Source organism: Homarus americanus, unplaced genomic scaffold (genome assembly GCF_018991925.1).
Source record: "Homarus americanus isolate GMGI-L3 unplaced genomic scaffold, GMGI_Hamer_2.0 scaffold25860, whole genome shotgun sequence".
Lineage (NCBI taxonomy): Eukaryota > Metazoa > Arthropoda > Malacostraca > Decapoda > Nephropidae > Homarus > Homarus americanus.
Window position 1 is genome coordinate 2773978 of NW_024724693.1, and position 20936 is coordinate 2794913.

Sequence of the window (20936 nt, forward strand, 5' to 3'; positions counted from 1 at the left end):
GTCTTCTAAAGGCACATGAGCAAATAGCTTCTCATACATATCTCTACTCATTATGGAGAAATCAGCTACAGTATCCACTTCCATGGTTACAGGTGTGTCATTAATGCACAAGTCCACATTATACCTATGTTTAACTTTCTCCTCATGACTGGTGTACTGTAAATAGTAAACACATGGGCACTCTCATCATTATCAGGTTCAAAATTACTAACACTCTCATGAATACTGTTTTTCATTTCCTTCTCATCCACTTCAACGACATATACTCTACCTTTATCACTTTTGGCAGGGCTGTAATTTCTTTCTCACAGGCAGGAGAAATATGTCCAATATGCTGACAATTGTAACATCTTGAATTTTTTAATTACAAACAAAAATTTTGTCAGTACACAGCACAATCACTGACATTGCGTTCTGAGCTATTTTGTGGTCCATGAGGGCTGCCGTGAGCTTAACTGAGTTTGGTGGCAGCAATCTCCTCTGGATTGGTCAATCCCATACCTCCCAGTCTCGGTGGTAGTGCTAGGAGTGATCTTTCTGCTGGGGATAAGTGAGGGTGTTTCACTAATTTGGGAATGAAATTGACGCTGATAGCTTCTTCCAGAGGATGAAGGAGGGGTCCGATATCAGGGATAGTCCGCATCAGGTAGTTCCAGCGATGCTTGACTCCATGGGTGAATGCCGCAAAAGCCGCATGTGGTTCTGTGTTAGCAATATCAGACAGAGCTTGGATTTCCCTAACCCACTCATTCACCTTTCCCGTTACGTACTCGGTTTTGAAGTCTGTCGTGCTGATTACTGCGCCTAGGTGTCTTTGGCCATCCTTTGTTATTTTGACCTCACTTCCACCGAACACTTCCATTGCCCGTTCATAATGTTCTGGCTTCACAATGAGGAAGGACTTGCTGGCGTTTGGGTGGTACCCTATTTGTGGGCCTCACGATGTTACCAGGTCCCACCACTTTTTGATGTCCTCCACTTTTCCTGCTCCTGTAAGGTCATCAGAGTATGCCACTTGTTTGACCTCAGTTGTTTCAAATTTTATTGTGTGTTGGAGCACGGATAGACCTATTGCATACATTGCCATTGCAACAGGGTCCCCCTGCGATGATGGTATCACCTCTTAGAGCCTTGTTGTTAACTATATAAAGGTCTGATGGATTCCTATAGGAGTTTTCAACTTACATTGCAAAGCTTGGACACTTGATCTTCATGTTGTGCAGTGCGGCCTTGCGGTTAAGTACAGTATGTTGAATGCGTTTGAAGCGTCCACCAGGAGAACGGCCTCACAATCACACTGCTCAAATATCGTTCTCATGGCTTGAATAGCAGCTTCCCCACCAGCTTGCTGGACAGCACAAACTTGCAGGTTCCCTGGTGCTGCCCTGACATCATCCTTTACCACCTCCATTATGCATTTTCCGATGATCCGCCTCAGCACTTCCCCCACCCCTATAGGCCTACATCCTGGATTCTTATCCAGGGGAATGAGGCGGCAGGCCGTCAGAGCATGGAGGTGTTGGCAGCAAGAGGATGCCAGCTTTCTTGCAAGAACGGCAATGGCATTGCAGAGATCACTTGCTGAGGATGACTCTCCAACCGTTTGCATCCAGACCTGAAGGGCCGGCTCCTCCTCGAGTCTTCAGTGCCTTTTTCCACACCATCCCTCCTGTTATTTTCTCGAACAGGACAGCGTTTGGTGGGATATAGTCACCCTGGAACCTGATGCCTTCGTCTTCACTTGCAGGGGATGTTTTTCTTTCAGTTGTTTTAATGTCTCTCTGTTTGTTGGCAGAACCCCACCGGAGGATTCCTCTGTGAGAGATCTTACTGCCAAAGACACTTTTCCCACACGCATTTTGTTTCCAAACTTTCTTGCAACGTCATCGGTGTTTTGCTTTCCGTCACCTGTAAATTTTAGTCTCTCCTGCATTGTTCTTGCTTCACATGGAAGATCATCAAGGGCCCCATTCTGCCACATTGTCAATCTTCTCTTCATTGCTGCTGCATTTTCTTGGTGCTTAGTGTTTGTGTGTGTCCTCTGACAGAATAGATGTGGTATTATTGCCAGTATTTGAAGAGGTAAAGGGGCCAGGAAGCAGTCCTGAGTGTAATCAGTTATGAGGCGAATCATCTCCCGAATCATTTCTTTGGTTGCCGCACACTTAGGTGGTTCAAACAGGTTAGCTGGCGACCACCTGACAATTTCTAAGTTTCTTTAACCCATATGTCTGCATTTTCCATCGACATGCCATTCCACTGTGGTGGCTGTCTCTCAATCACCTCATGGACATCTGCTACTACTATTATCATATACTGTACTGCTGTATATTACCACTGCTACCATATACTGTACAGTAAGTCCGCTCTTAACGTCGTCCCGCTTAGCGTTATTTCGGTACTACGTCACTAAACTTTAGAAACCCAAAATTTGTTTAACGTTCTGGCGATCGGATACTATGTCGTTTTGCATCGTTACGGACTACTTTCTACGGCGCACCACTCTCTCTCGTCTGGCCTCGCTATGCTCTCTCTGCTTGGCGCAGAGTTTCAGTGACTCGCCACCCTCCTCCTCTCCTGCCCTCCTCCGCTCCCGCCATACTCCTCCTCTCCACCCGCCATCCACCTCCTCTGCTTTATTACCCACCACACACTCACTCTACCACCTCCGTCCATCAGTGAGTACCAATACAAACTTTGTACAGGATGTACCTCTCTAGTCCGGCAACCTCGGGACCTGACCGGTGCCGGACCATGGATATTCACCCGTTTCTGGATAGATAGTGACTTGTGCTTTCGCTTGGAAGCACTAGCACCACTTTCACTGCTTCGTGGTCTCTTTGAAGACATATTGAAAGGTTAAATGTTGTACAGTAGGTTCTCAAATTTTGTGAGTTTTTAATTCAACGTTTTTTATTTGGACACAAAAATAAAAAAGCACTGCGGAAACTCGAATTCCAACGGGTTTGAGCGGCCCGCCAACGTTCAGACGTGCACAATCGTGTAAACAGCGTCATTTCTCTTGTGTACTAAAGATTCATTATTGTTTATTACTTAATTTCTTTTTGATTGAATTATGTTTGTGTGCAAAATGAACAATACAATTCATTAATAATACGTAGAATATTAAAACACACCAGGACATTAGACCGCATTGTTTTCGTTGATTTCAAAACCAGTGACTGATTGGTTCTACATATAAAACTGAAGAAAATAAGACCCTGGTTATAGCTGGAGTAAAATTAATGTAAAAAATTAATATGGTTGTCTTAAGTAATGTTATGTAATGTTAATAAATGGAACAATAAAAGTAGCTAACCATTAATGGTAAAGAAAAAAAGTGAGACTGCGTGTATGTAAGTGCTCACATGTGAAAACATATCGTCATTACTCGACATAAGAATATGAAAGCAACACTTATTTACTGTTCATATAGCTGCTCCCCGACTTACGACGGGGTTAGGGATCCAAGTCCAGGTCATAAGTCGAATTGGTCGTAAGTCGAAAATTCTTAAATAATACATAGAAAATCTAAAATGGATGTCTCTTTTTCTTCTCAGTACCACAAAACTCTCACTTTTAAGCTTGCCAGCCAGTTTTAAGTGAATTACAAACGAAAATTTTGTCAGTACAGTAGAAGTCCAAAAATCCGGACTGCTTGGGGATTGGGTCAGTCTGGATTTTCGGATTTTCCGGATTCTCAGGCAGTACTTTTAAAAATCAAATTTAAGGAGGAATAAAGAAGAGATGAACAGGTACATTTTGATAGTTTATTCATTAGCAAATATAGCATGCTTTATTTATCAAAATGAGCAGTTTTAAAGTAAAGGCTGTGCATTCTAGAATTTTATTCTTTGCCTTTTTTATATCACAAATTGTAGACTTTCCAATGTCGTATGTTTCCATTAGAATAGTATTGCTCACACCAAGTTCTTCTTTCTTAATTATTTCAAGTTTGTCACTCAATTTCAACGTGTTCTTCTTTCTCTTCACACAACGAAGTTTATATACTTTAGGAGCCATTATTATGGGCTTGTACAATACTCTGTAAATGGAAAGAGTAGGATTCAAAATTGCATACGTTGTCACAGTTTGGTTGCTCGTTTTAAAGTGGCGACCGCATGGTCTCTTGTTGTTGCTGTGCAGCTGTGGCGCTCATGCATGCGCACATAAACAAAAGCCAGCTAAATTAAAAAAAAATAAAATAAAAAATTGAGTTTTCGAAAAGTCCAGATTCTCGGGTGGTCCGGATTTCTGGCATCCGGATTTTTGGACTTTTACTGTACACATCGCAATCACTAACGTTGGGACTCAAAAATATGTAATTTGACAAAATTTTGGTACGACTGAGGCGGTCATATATCCGGGTGGTCGTAGGTCGAGTATGTCGTAAGTCGTGGAGTAGCTGTATATATTTTAATTGATGTTTCTGAATTTAAAACAAAAATTCTACTCACCAGTGGTGGTAAAGTTGAAAACATAAGCACAGCCAATGTTGTTGTGTGTGTTTTTACTCGGATGACGAAGTTGCCAAGTCATTAGGTTCAACTCTAGCTGAAGCTGTAGAACATAAAAACTTTTTCTGTGTTGTTTTTAGTTTTTATTTAACTTTATCTGTGCTATTTTCGTTGGTTTATTAGGATGTTGCTTTATTAAAGGTAGTAATTCGCCCAAAAAGTAGGGTAAATAAGGCAAAATTTAGCCAAACATCAAAAGTACCAGACTTAAATTAATTTTCTCCATGGGCAAACTAAAAACGTTCCGGACCACAATGCCGGACTAGAGAGGTATAACCTGAAGTTGTATATGCATGCATTATTTTCTGTAGAAATGGCTATGATTTTTTGTATATGCAATGTATTTCATGGGGCAAAGAAAGGCTCAGGAACGTAACTCCTGTATTTTATCTATTTCTTATGGGGAAAATTGATCCGCTTAACGTTGTTTGGCATAACGTCGCATTTTTAGGAATGTAACCCCGATGTTAAGCGAGGACTTACTGTACTTACATTGAATCGACAGTACTGTACTGTTAAGTATTTGGGTCCTACATTTTTGTGATTTTGGCATGAACGAAAAACTTTTCTTTTGAATGTTACACAAGAATAACCAAAGGTTACTCATAGGGACTGTCCTGAAGTAATTAATTTAAGTTGTTTACTGAATAAATGCAATTATTTAACACCTTGTTCAGTATATTATAAGTATTGTTATTACAGGCTGCCATAAATCTTGAGCTACACAGTTCACATGTGAGTCATATAGATGTTAAGGTGGAAGGACTCAATGGTCAGCTGCCCAACCTCGACCTGGTTAACCTCATACACCGGCTGTGTCAGAGAGAGAATGTCCATCACACTTTTAAGAACAGGGTAAGGTTTATTGTTTGGATTATGTATTTTATTCAGTTTTAATATTCTCAATAGATTATTACTTTGGTTAACTTTTGGTAGTCACAAATAAAGTGTCATTTTATTTATTCGAGAACCTTAAATAAATATTACGTTATAGAATGAGCAGTAAACAGGAGCCCAATAATCAGTATGAATTAAGTCTGATCATTGAGAAGAACATAAACGATAAGACTATTCTTCCTGATCTTTAGGTTTCTATTTATTACATGTCCTATAACACTTTACATACTGTATAGTAATAATTTAGGGTTCTTAAATAAACAAGTACAGTGTATATACTGTATTATATTTACTTGTCTGTCACATTCATGTTATATAATATAAAATAACTAAATTATTGTGTAACCGCCAGTCAGGCGGTTAGAGGATTCAGTGAAACTTGTGACGTTGGACTCAAACATTATAATTCGGTCAAACCTGTTGGATACAATTCCCTTTAGTATTTCACATAAATCATACATAGGCAATCACATAAATGTCTAATCCAATATATATTTACATAACAATCATAGCTATGTAATCAGTCTAATCTTAACACTTACAATGAGTACTTAATTTTCCATATTTTTATGTCGTCACAATGATAAACGAAGCAATGGACACAGTCTACCTGTGTACACAATAAGTACCAGTTAAACTTACGTGTTGAAAGTCTCAAGAGAAACCAGGTTAGGTGTTGCCTCTGTGGTCTGAATAGCTACAGTGCCGATACACCCTGCCGCCTCCCCAACCCTCTCTCGATGGGTGAGGTCTGCTGAGTCAGGTGATTATACACAAACAAGCTCCCTTACTACCACCCAACACCTCACCTCCTCTGGGTCTCTCATCTTCAACCATCTCAACACTCTACACACTGTATACGGGCAGGCACACCCAATAAACATGACATGACTTACAGCCTAACATAGTGTTTGTTTATGTGTCATCCTACTCATTATTGCTTGCGGTAACAATTGAGTCTCCACTCAGCATTTCACTGTTTTAATTTTAGGTGTCTTAGTGCAAGGAATGTTCTATACATAAGCTTAGAAAATTATTTAAGGTCAAATTTCTGGTTCAGCTGTTTGGTCTATATTAACAAAGTCATTTCCATATTAATCCTTTCACTACATACAGTCCTATTCAGCTCAAAGGCAACCCCATACACAAGGGGCTAGTAGACTATATCCACTAACCTCTTCACTACAGGGATGTCACTTTTAATATTCTATTTGGTCACCACCAGATGATTTTATTCACCTAAGAGGCAAACCTGTACCCAAGGGGTCAATATTATGTACAGGTTTACTACAGTTATTGTGTCTGCGCCTTGTAGGGTGATCATCCCAGTCCAGAGACTTTACAAGGTTGGCTCCACCAGCTGCAGACACTGTTAGCTATGGTGGCCTCACAGGCTTCAGGTGTCCCTACAGGCAACCATGGTTTATTCCACAGGTAATGTATAGCACTAGTTCATCTTGCAGTCCCTTAAAATTTGCACTACCATTAAGGGTTACAACAGATAGTACAGCTGATTCTTTGACTCCTTACATAATTTTCTCTCCATCTATTTTTTATCTTTTCAATACTTCTGATGGAGTGATTCAACCTCAGGAACCTTCCACTTGTGTGATTGGGTTATACTCCAGAGAACCTATAAAAGTGTGGCTTATATTAAAGAATACCTATAAAAGTGCAGCCTATGTAAATAAGATGTAACACTGATGAGCCAGGTGCGCTAGACTGAGAGAGGCGAGTCTTTGCAGCCACACACTCAACATATTCCTTCCATGACCCATACAGGTTCTAAAACAGACTACCCACTAGGCTCAATCAACCTCAGTTCCTGGTCGTTCTTCCTGCTTGCAATGATTTTGGTATAGTTTTACAATTCAAAGTGCTTTATGCATTACATTTGATTTACCGTAAAGATTTTCAAATTGTTAAGTGTATTTGTTGTAAAACTGAAAACTTTTTGGAATTTTGCAAAATGCTTTACGAATCATGCTAAATATGTGTAGTAAATTTAGTATTATGGAATACTTTTGTAAATGAATTTATGCTAAAAAGTAAATCTTATGTGCAGGATAGTGTGTAACAGGGTAGTGCAGATGTTTCGTAGTTTCTTAACCAGAATAGTCAGTTCATTATATCAGTTATATTATTTATACCATTTCCTGCTGAAGTACAAGGTAGACCACGCTGAGGATTGATAAGTACAACTATTTCTGACAGGTATGGCATTGCCGCAGTGACAGTAGAAGGACAGCAGCAACAAGGCCGAGGCTGGCGCAGCGTATCCCTCCACCAGCTGGGACGTGTGCTTGAGGGAGTCTGCCGCTCTCTCAACAATCTATTAGAGCGTTTCCACCAGTCCTTCTTCTTCTACCTTCTACCAGCCACAAATAGATATATATCAATAGGTAATTTTATTTATTATAATTTGAGAGTTTAATCAGAAATGTCAAGCAAAGCACATATTTTGGTACTGATCTTAAGTGTTACCTAATCCATGTAAGAGTGGAAAATGGCCATAAGACATTGATGATGATGATGACAAGTTGATGATGTGATGATGATGATGATATGATTTGGCTCTAAAACCCCTTGAATCAAGATTTCACATCAAATCAGACTGTTTGGTGTAGTATTCTTGGCAGACTGATGATGGTAAATACATACAATATGCATCCTCTTCACAACACTCCCAATTACTGTCACTCTGATACTTTTTGTGTGTCATTTGAAGGACAGAGATTATAAGAGTATTGCACAAATAACTGAGAAAATCTTGAAGTCTTACTGCTGTGTGTGGTGACGGTGAAAACAATAACTAATCAGTGGTGACGCCATGTGGTCAATAGAGCGGCCATCTCAGGAAACTTGTGCTCCAGATTTTTTTCCCACAGTTTTGAGAGTTTAAATTATTTAAAAATACAGAGCTATTATATTCTGCTGTATTATGTGAAGGTGCACCTAATGTTGGATTATTTCAAGTCATTAAAGTTAAGAACTTCCTGGGTTTTGGCCTCATAGCCTCAGTGGCAGTAGTACATGAGTTGCTTTGTCCAGACTTCCTTAAAAACTGGGATTTCAGGTCAGTCACCCAATTTTGTATTTATTTTTCAAGTTTGAACCAAAATGAGTCATCTTTTCTTTTCTTTTATCCTCTTCACCACTGATTAGCTCGTTAGCCGCTTGGGCGATTGGTCGCTTCTCTGTTATACACTGTTGGCAAGTACTGGGCATGCACCGGCTCCTGAATGTACCTGAACCTGCTCCAGTGTTGCTCAAGTCTGGTCTTGAAAGAGCTCACACTCGGTGCCATCACAACACTTTCTGGTAGATTGTTCCAAGAGTTCACAACTCTCACTCCGAAAAAGTTTGCCCTCACAGTTTTCTGGACCTGCGGCTTCTTCAATCTTGAGCTGTGACCCCTTGTGGGGCGAGCGTCCGCCAGCTCCAAGTAAGGACACTCGACTGAGTAGTGCCCCTTGAGATGTTTATACACCTCAATTAGGTCACCCCTTGCCCGTTTGTAGTATAAGCTAGGCAAGTCTAGGCGCTCCAATCTCTCAGGGTAGTTGAGGTGCCAAAGTGCAGGCACCAGTCTGGTGGCCCTCCTTTGAACATTTTCAACCAACTAACAGTCCCTAGCATTTCTCTGGGACCAGACGGCGTGACAGTACTCCAGATGGGGAAGCACTTCACCCTTGAAGATCGTTATGAGGGACGGACCATCTAGATATCTGAACGACCTTCTTGTAAGATCCAATAATTTATTTGCCTGATTTACCGTCTTCTCACAATGGCCCGAGAACTTCAGCTCATTGTCAGCATACACACCTGGGTCCTTCTCACATTCAGTCTCAAATAGTGCAGTTTCTTCATCCTGTTGGGACATATGATACGCCTCCTTACCATTGGTATGCCTCAGGTGCATCCTCTTACACTTCTTGACATAATCTCAGCAGCCATTCCTTCGACCATTCCTGGAGCCCACAGAGATCCTTCTGCAGCTCTTCACAGTCCACTTGGTTCTTGATTTCCCAAAATAACCTGGCGTCATTGGCAAACATTTGTATGGAGGAGTGTACAACGTCAGTCATGTCATTTTTGAAACAAAGAAACACCAGCGGGCCCAATCCGCTGCGCCTGTGGTACCCCGCTTGTGACAGATACAGATGATGATTTTGTGCCATTAATCACCACATACTGCTTGCGGTCATGTAGATAGTCTTCTATCTACGTTAGGACATTTCCCCGAATTCCGTACCCTTCCAGTTTGATTTTCAGCCTTTCGTGGGGGTACACTGTCGAAAGCCTTGGCAAAATTTAGGTATATGTTGTCTATATTGCCACCCCGTTCCAGAATATGGGTCCAAATATCCAATACCTTGAGCAATTGAGTTAACCAGGAGCGCCCCGGCACAAAACCATGTTTGCAATCCTTTGCAAGGTTGTTTCGAAGTAGATGTTCCATCGCTTCATCTCTGATGATACTCGCAAGTACTTTACATATTATTCTGGTCAGGCTCACCTGTCTATAGCTGTTTGTTGGGTGATAATTGCCCTTCTTGAAGATAGGACTCACTTAAGCCACTTTCCAATCACTGGGGACCATTTGTTCATCCAGGCATTTGCAAAACAGGATCTTCAGGGGCTCGGCAAGCTCGTTGCACAACTCTTTTAGCACTCTGGGATGCACCATGTCAGGGCCGGGACTCTTATGGACCTTTAGCCTGGACAATTTATTTCTAATACCCTCTTCTGTGAACACAATGTGGGTCAGTGCTGGTTCGAACCTTCTGTCCTCAAACGCAGGAAGGTTAGTTGCATCCTCTCTTGTGAACACCGTGGAAAAGAAGCTGTTCAATGTCTCGGCCTTACCCTGGTCAGAATCTGCGTGAACTACCATCTTGAAGCCTCAGGTCTGATACTCCTACTCTCGTTTTTAATTTAACTGTGACAAGCTTAGATGCCTTTCCCTGTCCTAGGCGATTTCTTACCTTTGAGTGTACAAATCCTTATGTGGAAAAAATTCTCTCAACCCCTGCTGATGATGCAACAGCTGTAAATAATTGCCTAGGAACATCCATTAAATTTTCTGTCATATCATTGGCAAAATACTGCCACCAAGCAAGGGGTGAGAGAGATTTTACAACATCTTTACCAAAATAGACATCTTTAAATGGTGCACTTCTTCCATGGAAGGACATTAATGTTGAAAGGAAATGTGGAAGAGACTCGCACACATACTGTTCTGCAATGTCTCGCTGCTCAGGAGTCAGATGTCTGCCCTGATACCTTGGATCTATCACATTAGCTAGAAAATGGGCAGGTGTCAATGCTACTTTGATTCTTTTTTCAAAATTATCCATATCCTTCTTATCTGTTAAATACTCCTTAATATCAGTTTTCAGTTTTACCCAGATTTCTACAGCATCACTTAATAGGGTATGTTCTCTCTGGACACAGTCCAATGCCACAGCAATAGGCTTAGGTCTCTCTAAATAGTCTTCTGCAGTTCTTTTTAATGCCTTATCATTAACTTTCCTTTCAATTTTCTTATCAATGTCTTCACTATTTTCTTTGCACACTTTGACAAGGGTCTCCCAGTTCTTTAAATAAGATTCAATAGAATCTGTCACTGTGTTCCATCGTGTGTCTGATGGCATTACTAGCATTGTTCCTCCTGCTCTTCTATACAAAGATCCTGGGATGTGATGATTTCTGAAGTACTTAATGATTTCAGTAATGTGCTCCTTAATGTTCTTGATTTGCAGGTCTTGTGAAAGCAAATTTAACAGGTGTGCAGAGCAACCATATGTTATAATGGATTTATCTTGTCCGAATTCACATCTCATTTTTGCCATACTGTATTAGCAGCATTATCTGTTACAGTGGGGTATGCTATAACGAATTGATTCTACTACGAATATTCCTATAACGAACGGTTTTACCTATAAAATTGAGAATGCTATTACGAACGAAACTCCTACAAGGAATTTTTTTTTTTTTTACTAATTTATTGTTTTTTTATTACAAGTATTAATGATATTCTTTATTTCAGGGGTTTAGATGCATATTTATGCACTTTTTTGCAATTTTTACAATTTTATAATATATTTTTCAGTGTTAAGTGGTTGTATTTGGGGGCCTGGAACGGATTAATCCTATAACGAACGAATGCTTTAATGAACAAGGTTCTAGAACCAGTTAGATTCGTTATAGCATACCCCACTGTACACAGCTTCTTACTGTGCATCCAAATTTGTCTTCACACTTTTTTGTAGCACATTCAGCTAATTTCAACAGATATTCAGCTGTGTCTTGATTATGTGAATATAGAGTCAACAAGATAAATACGGTTGTCCGCTGTTATAGTTATACATACTATAGGCTCATTATGGACATTACTCTATCCATCCATGGCCATGCAAACTGTTTTCCCACTAAGTTCTGAATAATTCTTAATCACGGAATCGTAGGCTTGATCCAAAAGAGACCCTCCAATTTGATGTCTATTAGGTGGAACATATCCTGGTCTTAGCATTTTAATCATCTTGATAAACTCTTCGTGCTCCACTGTTCGGAAGGGGGAATTTGTTGCATATATATAATTAGCAACTCTCTGATCCAAAGTGACTTTTTCAGACTTAGTAGTTTTTATCACAAAACCAGTTATGTTTCTTTGTTCCATAGAACTATCCCTCTTATCTCTCTTAAATGGTGAGGGAGAAGGAGCATCTGATATATCTTTAACTAGAGATGATAATGATGAAGCTTTTGAAAGTGAGGTGCTTAGATGAGGTGATGAGAAAACAGTTTTTAGTAAAAAAAATCATTTTCATTTAAATCATGATTTTTTTACTCTGATTTAAATCGATTTAAATCATAACAACCCTGACAGTCAGCTTTGCCCTAAGGACAGTGTGTGCATGTAAATGATTTTCAATAAATGAATAAAGTTACATATATCGAGCCAAAAATAGTTGAAAAACTTTATGTAGACAGCTTGGATGGCTAAATTTTAGAATGACCAATAATTTTAATACACTGTATAAAAAAATGCACAAATATTAAAGAGCACAATTTTCTTGATATTTATTCCATTGGAAATGAATGTAAACATAGAAGAGATGACTGAATTGGCTGAGTACCCCCTCAGCTTATCAGCTGATGTTCAAAACAAAACGTAATTTTCGTAAGGATTTCGTTAATCGAATTTTTTTTCGTTAACCGAACTGAAGATTCTTATGGAAGGTAATTTGTTAACCGAAGCGTTCGTTAACCGAGGGACCGCTGGAATAGTAATGATAAGTAATAATAACAATAATAACAATAACAACAACAATAATAATAATAATAAAGAACCATAAAGAAATACAAAAATGAAAAAAGATCGATAGTGAGAAACGATATAAGGTACTCCTCGACTTACGACATACTCGACTTACTACAACCCGGACATACGGCGGCTGTGGTCGTATAAAGTATTTTTCACATTACGTATTTTCGAGTCCTGACATTAGTGATCGCACTGTGTACTGACAAGAATTTTGTTTCTAATTTCCTTTAAAATGGCTGGCAAGCGTAAAAGTGAGAGTTCTTGGGTGCTGAGAAAGAAAAGAGACACCCATTTTAGAATTTCTATGTATTATTTTTGCCTTTTCGACTTATGACCTGGTTGTCGGGACGGAACCCCGTCGTAAGTCGAGGAGAGACTGTATTTATGGTGTGTTGTCAAAGTAAGAGAAACAATTGAAACCCTGTAATTGTGTGTAAATGAGGCAGAAAGTCAGATCAGCAACCTGGGACTTGGTCACAATTTTTGTGATGCCATATAGCAGCAGGACCTACCATTAGACCATACAGTACATTATGCTTCCAATATCTTCCCAGGCAGTAGTTCCTCCATGTTTGATAGCTGCCTACTACCTGTATATGTAAAATAACTGTTTTGTGTGTTAAAAAACTTTTTTTTTCTCATATGTAACAAATCTTAATTTTTACAGGTGTCTACATGCCTCCATTTGGGATGATAGCAGGTGGGGTGTTGGTAAAGGCCTTGGCTCTCTGGTACTCCACCAGCTGTGCTGCAGAAGAACAGCATCAAAATAAGAATATAAAAAAGAAGGTCAGTCTTATAAAATATAGTTTTACCTATTCTTTTTCTGTTACATGGCTATACAGTATATCATAAGATTCTGGTATGGATAACTGTCATAATATTGATTATAGGCATGACAACTGGTTATTTGCCCAGGGCTAAACACATCCTCTGTGAGTACAGTACAGGGATGGGACCAGCAACCCAGCCAGCTTATTGTTGTCTCAACGTGTTTGACCGTATAAAGGAAAGGGTTTTATTTAGTAGACTTAGTGTAAATGAAAAGCTTTTCTTTGTAAATGTGAATGTGGCCAGTATTTATGTGAATAAACCATTTTGATATCTGTTGAGTTGTTTGTCTCTTTAACTAATGATGTACTGTACAGTACTAAGGTTATACAGTATGCATATTTTGTACATTTTATTCTTTCTAGGTTGACTATGGACTGCTGGGGTGTGTACCACTGGTAGTGTTGATGCACTTGGTGAGTGTAGCGGTGTCGTGTGGGCCCCCCATGTTGTCTCGGTGTGGACTGATCATGGCACTGTCTGCTGAGGATAGTGTCTTCTTGGGCACCGCTGCTTTCTGTTTAACTCTACTGGTGCTACCCTCCTGTATCAACAGGTTAGTTCCCCTCTCTTGTCTGTGTCTTTCTTCTTAATTTTGCTGCTCCAGTTGTTATCATCATTCATTGTTTTAATGCCACACTAAGGAATATTCTTGTTACAGTACTTTATCTTTTATTATTTCCATCTCATGCTAATGCAACTCTTCACTTTAAGCAAATATAACAGAAACATTTTGGTGTACTCATACAATCATCTAATATCCAGAATTCTTATTTTTGTTATGCTATAGTAAAAGATAAGTGTTGCTTGAATACTGTACACTATAAGGGACTGGTAACAACACTTTCTTACTCTGATTTACCAAAATAAATTAAGAGTAACAATTCAGGTAGTGTAGTGGACATTCTCCAAGAGGGCTTCATATTAATACTAAGTGCATACACATTTTATGAAGATTTATTTATTGGGGATTAGAAAAGGATGATTGGGTTATTTATTTTAGAATCATTGCCACTTTTATTGTTTTATTAAGTTACTGCCAGATGGTTTTATTCAGTACAGTGGGTAGGTGTTTCAGTACAAATGTTGAAAATCTCAATGTAGGTACAGTAGTACAGTACTGGGGGGGGGGTTCAGACCTCTCTTTTCGTCAGAAAATTCCAATACTTTTTCTTTAATGCAGTATTGTACTCAGACATTTTTGTACAGTAAAATGTAATTACTATTGACTTACAGTCCCCCCCCCCCAGCCCCCTAGCTGGATAGGCTCGCTGTGCCTCCATGTTCCCCCATCCACAATTTCTTCGATCTCCTCCGCCCTTTTTTTATATTATTGGATCTGTCCCTGGGACCAGAAAGTTGGGATACAGTACTGTGCTGTACATTGTTTTCATTCTTTTTGTAATCGTAATTGCTCATCCTGGCTTATTTATTTTTGTATTTCTGTTATCGTGTGTGTGTGTGTGTGTGTGTTTGTTTGTGCACCAAGGAGATAAAGTGGATGGAGGCGGCATCCCATCCACCGTGTATACAACAGAGGTGCATGAAGGCAGGCTGCCATCTTGGTCAAGGCAACATGGCCACAGTTGTTGCAGCTGTCCACAAACAAACGGTGGTTACAGATAATTCTGCAAGATTTATACAACTGTTTTATTTAGTACACACATTACAGTGAGGTTAACTAAGAAGGTTGAAGTCACTGAGTGAGTAGCGCCACAATATTGGACAAGGCATCAAGTCGTGGTCAGTGACTTCACTTGAGGCAGCAGATGCCACCTCCATTTATTCAGCCCCTTGTGTTAAAAACCTTAATTTCCAATTCCAAGAGAAAAAAGCTTTTGAGGGCAAAATTATCACATTACTATTTGTGTAAACAATTTGAAATTCTTAATTTTGTTCAAAACAACGATGTAGGGTTTTATAATGTACTGTATGAAGATGTTTGAAGTTGTTTTGAAATTTTTTTAGAGTAATGGAGAAGTGGAATTCAAGTCAGAAGTTAATTTTGCTTTTCTTTTAATATTCATGTACTGTACAGGTACTGTATCTCCTAAAAACCAACGCCCCAATAACTGCCAATTCGCATAATCGTTACCCAAAAAATTCCAAGGATGAGGGATTTTTTCTGTCTTTGAGGGACTCGTGTCATTACCCGGAAATCTTTCATTCCCAGAAGTGCTCTACACCAATTGTTCTGGGAAATGGAAATATCGCTGTTTATAGCAAAGCTTTTGCCCCAAAAATTAAATGGTAGATACAATCAATATTTTGTTTTGAAAAAATATTGGTATCTGAATGGAAGTGAGGGAGTAACTACATGTACTTATATAATTATACCCTAGTAGATTTTTTCTATTTGGTATAATTAATCTTCATTGTGATATTTTGTACATTCAGACACAGTCATTACAATGAGAGGCACTAATCTTAATTGTTCACTCGACAGATACATGGGTTTACAAGAACGTAGTTGGGAGATAGTGAAGATTTTTGCTGTATTAGAACTGGGTGTTCTGCTGTTTGCCGGGGCTGTGTATAATTTTTCTCTGGCATTAATTATCACCATAGCGTTTACACCGGTTGCTCTCATTACCTCACCGTCCAAAAGCAGGTAAGTTTCTTTTACATTTTTTCAAGTATAGAGAGGTAGAGAAATTATTGATGTGTATATAGATGAACTTTATGTAGGTGTGTGGCTGACCATGCATCTCTGACTGTGCCATTGACACACTCTCACAGGTCTGAAATATAAAAATGTCTTTAATTAAAAAATAAATAAATGGATAACAGGGATTTACCTAAGGGAGAGGGACATCCCCCTAGTTTAAGCAGCCCCTCAATCCAATAAAGCCATATTTTAAAATTGAATTCTCTTAACATTTTGAGTCCCAAGATTTTTCTCAGTCCCTCACTCCAAACCTTTTTATTAAGGTGAAAGTACTGTACTACTGTACAGTAGTGTAATAAGAAAACTTCACAACCTTTTATCTTAAGGGTAAGTTTGATAATTAAATATACAATTGACCAATGATAGTGTAGCGAGATGCTTGGCCAAATATCCCAAATTCAAGTATGTATGCTGATGATTTACATCTCATAGCAGATTGTACTGAAGAGGTAGTGGATCATTCCACGCGTAAAGTCAAACACAGCTACAGTATTCAGGCTGCCCTGGGTTATGGAAGGGGTCTGTTGCTGATTTCCATGTCACGAAATCCCATAACACGAAACCATTTTTCCCATTGACCCCCATTATATAAGTTGAGATGCGTTCCTATGGAAATTTTTTGCTGCCCAAAAATGTAACACAAGCACATATATGAAAGAAAATAACAGTTTTAAACACATGCAGTGATTCATTCATGAAGTAACATGACAATAAATGCACACACTTGAATTTAAGTCACCAGAAAAGATGTTGAGTGCTGTACGAGGTGGTGAGGCAAGGTGGTGTGATTGGAGTTCCTGGGAGTTATATACTGTAACTCCTTAAAACATCATATTTAATATCCAATGTAATTCCTGTAGGGAATCTTTATCACCACTGCTCTCCCTTGAACTTGGTGGTCTTTTTCCACTCATCTTGAATAAAGGTACAAAGTAACACAGACACATACCTGAAGACATGCTGGGTAAAGAATTCAAACTTTGAGGGGTTTGACAAAGAGGTCCTGCTAGCCTCTGTGGTGGATAGTGATACAGGTGAGGGCCAATAATCTGCCCTCTGCCTTGGAACCAACCCCCCCAACCCCGTGTGCCCAGCCATCTTTTCTACTAACGTAAGTGTTAAAAAACCTAATATTATTGATATTCTCTTAAATATTAATTGTGTGTGCATGCCATCATAAAATTAGGATGTTATTTTTATTACAACGTACGTATTTTGTCGGAAAAAGGGTAGTCTGGGGGTTGGCCCAGTCTCTATTTCAATTAATCCCATGTGTTCTGTTATTTCGTTTACGCGGACCTCCATGCCTTGAGAGGCTAATGTTTCCAAATGCTTGACATTTTTCCGGGTAAATATCTTCTAAAGCCATCAACATACATTTCTTTATAAAGTTCCCTTCAGAAAAAGGCTTTGATGACACAGCTATTTCATGGGCAATCCTGTAATTTGCTTTAACTGCAGCATCACTGACTTTATGAAAACTCTGCTTTTTCAATGACTGCTCTAACTCTTTAACTTTGTCTTCAAGTAACTTGCCACTATATTTATCATACTTTGGAGCGTGGTTAGTATCATAATGCCTTCGAACGTTGTAATCTTTGTCAACAGCTACCTGTTGCTTACAAATCAAATGTGTTGGTTTTCCATTCGTTTCAACAAAAAAGTCGAAGATTTTCCACTTTTTCTGTACCACCCAACTCTAGTTATTAATTGTTCTTTTCTTTGATAACATGATTATGGGCTCAAAAGTAAAAACAATGGACACCGCTTCTGATGTTTGCAACGCTCCAACTGCGTTGAGCAAATATGTAGGACTAGTACCTGTGTGACTGTCCAAGCGAGAGCCCGCCGCATCAGAGCTATCACGTCTAATGCTGGTACACGGCCAGTGGTCTGCCCGTCTCACAACTCATACAGTGGCATGCTTAGAACCACAATTAACCATTAAAACTACCTCTAATTGCTCTTTCATTGGTGTTGTTGCACTGAGTATTTTATTCTAGCACACCCCTGTTCTAAGTGTGGGTAATACTTGTATAGTATATGTTTTAAGAGCCATTTGATTATACAGTTTTACTTGGGTAATGTAACTGGGAATACTACATGCAAAAAATGTATCCAAATGTAACGAACTTCACTATGGAATGACCCTAGTGGAGAAATTTAAGAAACACATGTATATGGACTGGAGTCAAAAGGTATACAAGTAAATTTGGCAAAAATAAAAAATAATGATTAGTGGTGTGGGTGAAGGATCCATGGCAGAAAGTGGAAAACAGTCATGTGCTGTTTGTAAGAAAGGTGTTGGCAGTAACTCAGTTCTGTAATGTGTGGAAGGTGGGTTCATATGAGGTGCAGTTGTGTAAATGGTAGACTGCAGCATGTTGCTGACTTTTAAGTATGGCAGTGGTAACCAGGTCCCCACAGCAATGGAGAAACTCACCATTGGGGTATGTGGCTCTGGATTATCTTGATGGGTTCTTTTACCTGGGTTGCCAGTAAGGGTGCTGAAGCCTGCTCAGTTGTAAGAGTCTGAAGGAAGTTTAGGGTGCTACTGCCAATATTGACAGCAAGAGGACTTTCCCTCTGAGTGAAAGGAAGAGCACATGCAGCTGGTGTGAGAAATGTGATTTTGTATGACAGTGAAACATGGCAGTTAGAGAGGACAACATAAATAGACATGAGTGAACTGAAATAAAAATGGTGAGGTTGATGTGTAACATGACACTGAAAGACAGGATGCCCTGTTCAGAGTTAAGAGGGCAGCTGGGTATTGAAAGTATTGATGTAGACCTACATAGAGGCAGGCTGAGATTGTTTGGGCATGTGGAAAGAATGAATGAGAACAATTGGGTGAAGAGGTGCATGAGCCTGAATATGGAGAGGAGGAGAACCAGGGGTAGGCCAAGAATAACGTGAATACAGGTTGTAAGAAATGACATTAGAGCTAGGAACCTGACAAGAGAGACTACAAGAGACCATGCAGCATGGAAGCTGCCATCAAGTAACAGCAGCTAATAATAATAATAGCTGGTCTTTTGTTTCTCAAAAGCACCAGTTCTTCTAAAGAATTCACTTGTGCTCAAAACTCTACTATGTCAAAGAATTGAGACTAAAGAGAAACACAGTACTATCAGTACACATACCTAAGATTATATGCACAGACACTTGTATAATTCGTATAAAATAACATACAGCAAACGAATTACCCCTTCCAAAAGTTTACCGTTTTCTGTGTCACTCCTTTAGTGCGGTGAGTTTGAATGTTATGCAGCTGTAATATGAATCAAAAGAGATTATAGAGACCAGTACTAATGTATGCAGTAAACCTGTAATGCCTTAAATTTGATGTATGTACTGTATATATAATGTTGGAATTAAGATTGTGATCTTCAAGAAATAGCCAAATTTAAGCAGCATCTCTTATTACAGGATGAAGTGGTGTTTAAAGTCATTACTGCTCATCTTAGTTCACCCGCTGTCTATGTTGTTCTTGTTCGTCATGCTGGACACTTGGCAGAACTTCAGTCAGCTGCCCATCAACAAGCTGCTGTGGAAGTCCTACATTGCCACCAAGCGTGCACTCATGTACAGTGTGGTGGACAGCCTCATCTACTCCAACTGGGTGTTTGATGTGGCTACTCAGTGTCTTCTGCCAGTGTGGCTGCTCTTCTGGCAGATAGTTCATTATCCTACACCATGAACATTACTGTAGGGATTAGGTGTACATTTTATATTCATTTTTTTCTGACATTATTGTCTGTGTATAAATGGTATCACAAAAATATAGATAATAACGAATATTGTAGGTATAAAGTTCGTCTCATTTCAAAATGTTTTGCAGTACAGTAACAGGTTCAGTTTCCATATGTGAGGTGTCATATCACACATAGTGGTGCCAAACTCTTATGGAAGGTACACTGTATATACTGTACAATACTATATATAGTATAGGTACATGTACATCCTTCTTTTGAAATTTTGGGACACAATTTTTTTTAAGCACTTGGCAGATTCACCATGTATGACTTGAAGGGCCATTCATGATTTAAGGGCCATGTGTGACATGAAGGGCCATGCAGTATGCAACAAGAGATTTGATCCCAGGTTGTCATTGGAAGGATAATTTTGATAATTTATCTTCTGACATTTCATCTTTATCTTTTTTTTCATCTTAATCTTTGTACTTTACTACACTGACTTCCGCTGAACTGTGGTCTTTATTCACTATGTTAAACTGTCGTGTATATTCATTATTTCTTGATAACAGATGAACATTATGACACACTAAAGCCAGTACTGTAATACACTGTAGTTATGTCAGCAGGTGTACATGTAATACACTGTAGTTGTCAGCAGCTGTACATGTAATACACTGTAGTTGTGTCAGCAGCTGTACATGTAATACACTGTAGTTGTGTCAGCAGCTGTACTGTAATACACTGTAGTTATGTCAGCAGGTGTACATGTAATACACTGTAGTTGTGTCAGCAGCTGTACATGTAATACACTAGTTGTGTCAGCAGCTGTACATGTAATACACTGTACTAGGACTCCTCATTATTTGTGTGTGTTCACTGTGTTCAGATTACCCTTTGTGCTAGTTTCTACCAAAAATGAATTATCTGCGAGCTTATGCTATTGAGTGTGTGAGAACGTGTTCCAAGTCAGTCACTACCAGCCACTCAGTGCA

General features: G+C 39.2%; 1 protein-coding gene across 1 annotated transcript in view; it reads left to right on the forward strand.

Moving 5' to 3' along the window:
* Window positions 1–20696, forward strand: part of LOC121864519 (glycosylphosphatidylinositol anchor attachment 1 protein-like) — a 35939-nt gene extending 15243 nt beyond the window's left edge. Inside the window, exons 7-13 of the mRNA XM_042363590.1 lie at window positions 5220–5372; window positions 6730–6848; window positions 7629–7816; window positions 13412–13533; window positions 13941–14131; window positions 16022–16186; window positions 19676–20696. Of these exons, the coding sequence (XP_042219524.1) occupies window positions 5220–5372; window positions 6730–6848; window positions 7629–7816; window positions 13412–13533; window positions 13941–14131; window positions 16022–16186; window positions 19676–19946 (1209 nt within the window). The 3' untranslated portion in view covers window positions 19947–20696. The remainder of the gene's footprint in view (window positions 1–5219; window positions 5373–6729; window positions 6849–7628; window positions 7817–13411; window positions 13534–13940; window positions 14132–16021; window positions 16187–19675) is intronic.
* The last annotated feature ends 240 nt before the right edge of the window (window positions 20697–20936 follow it).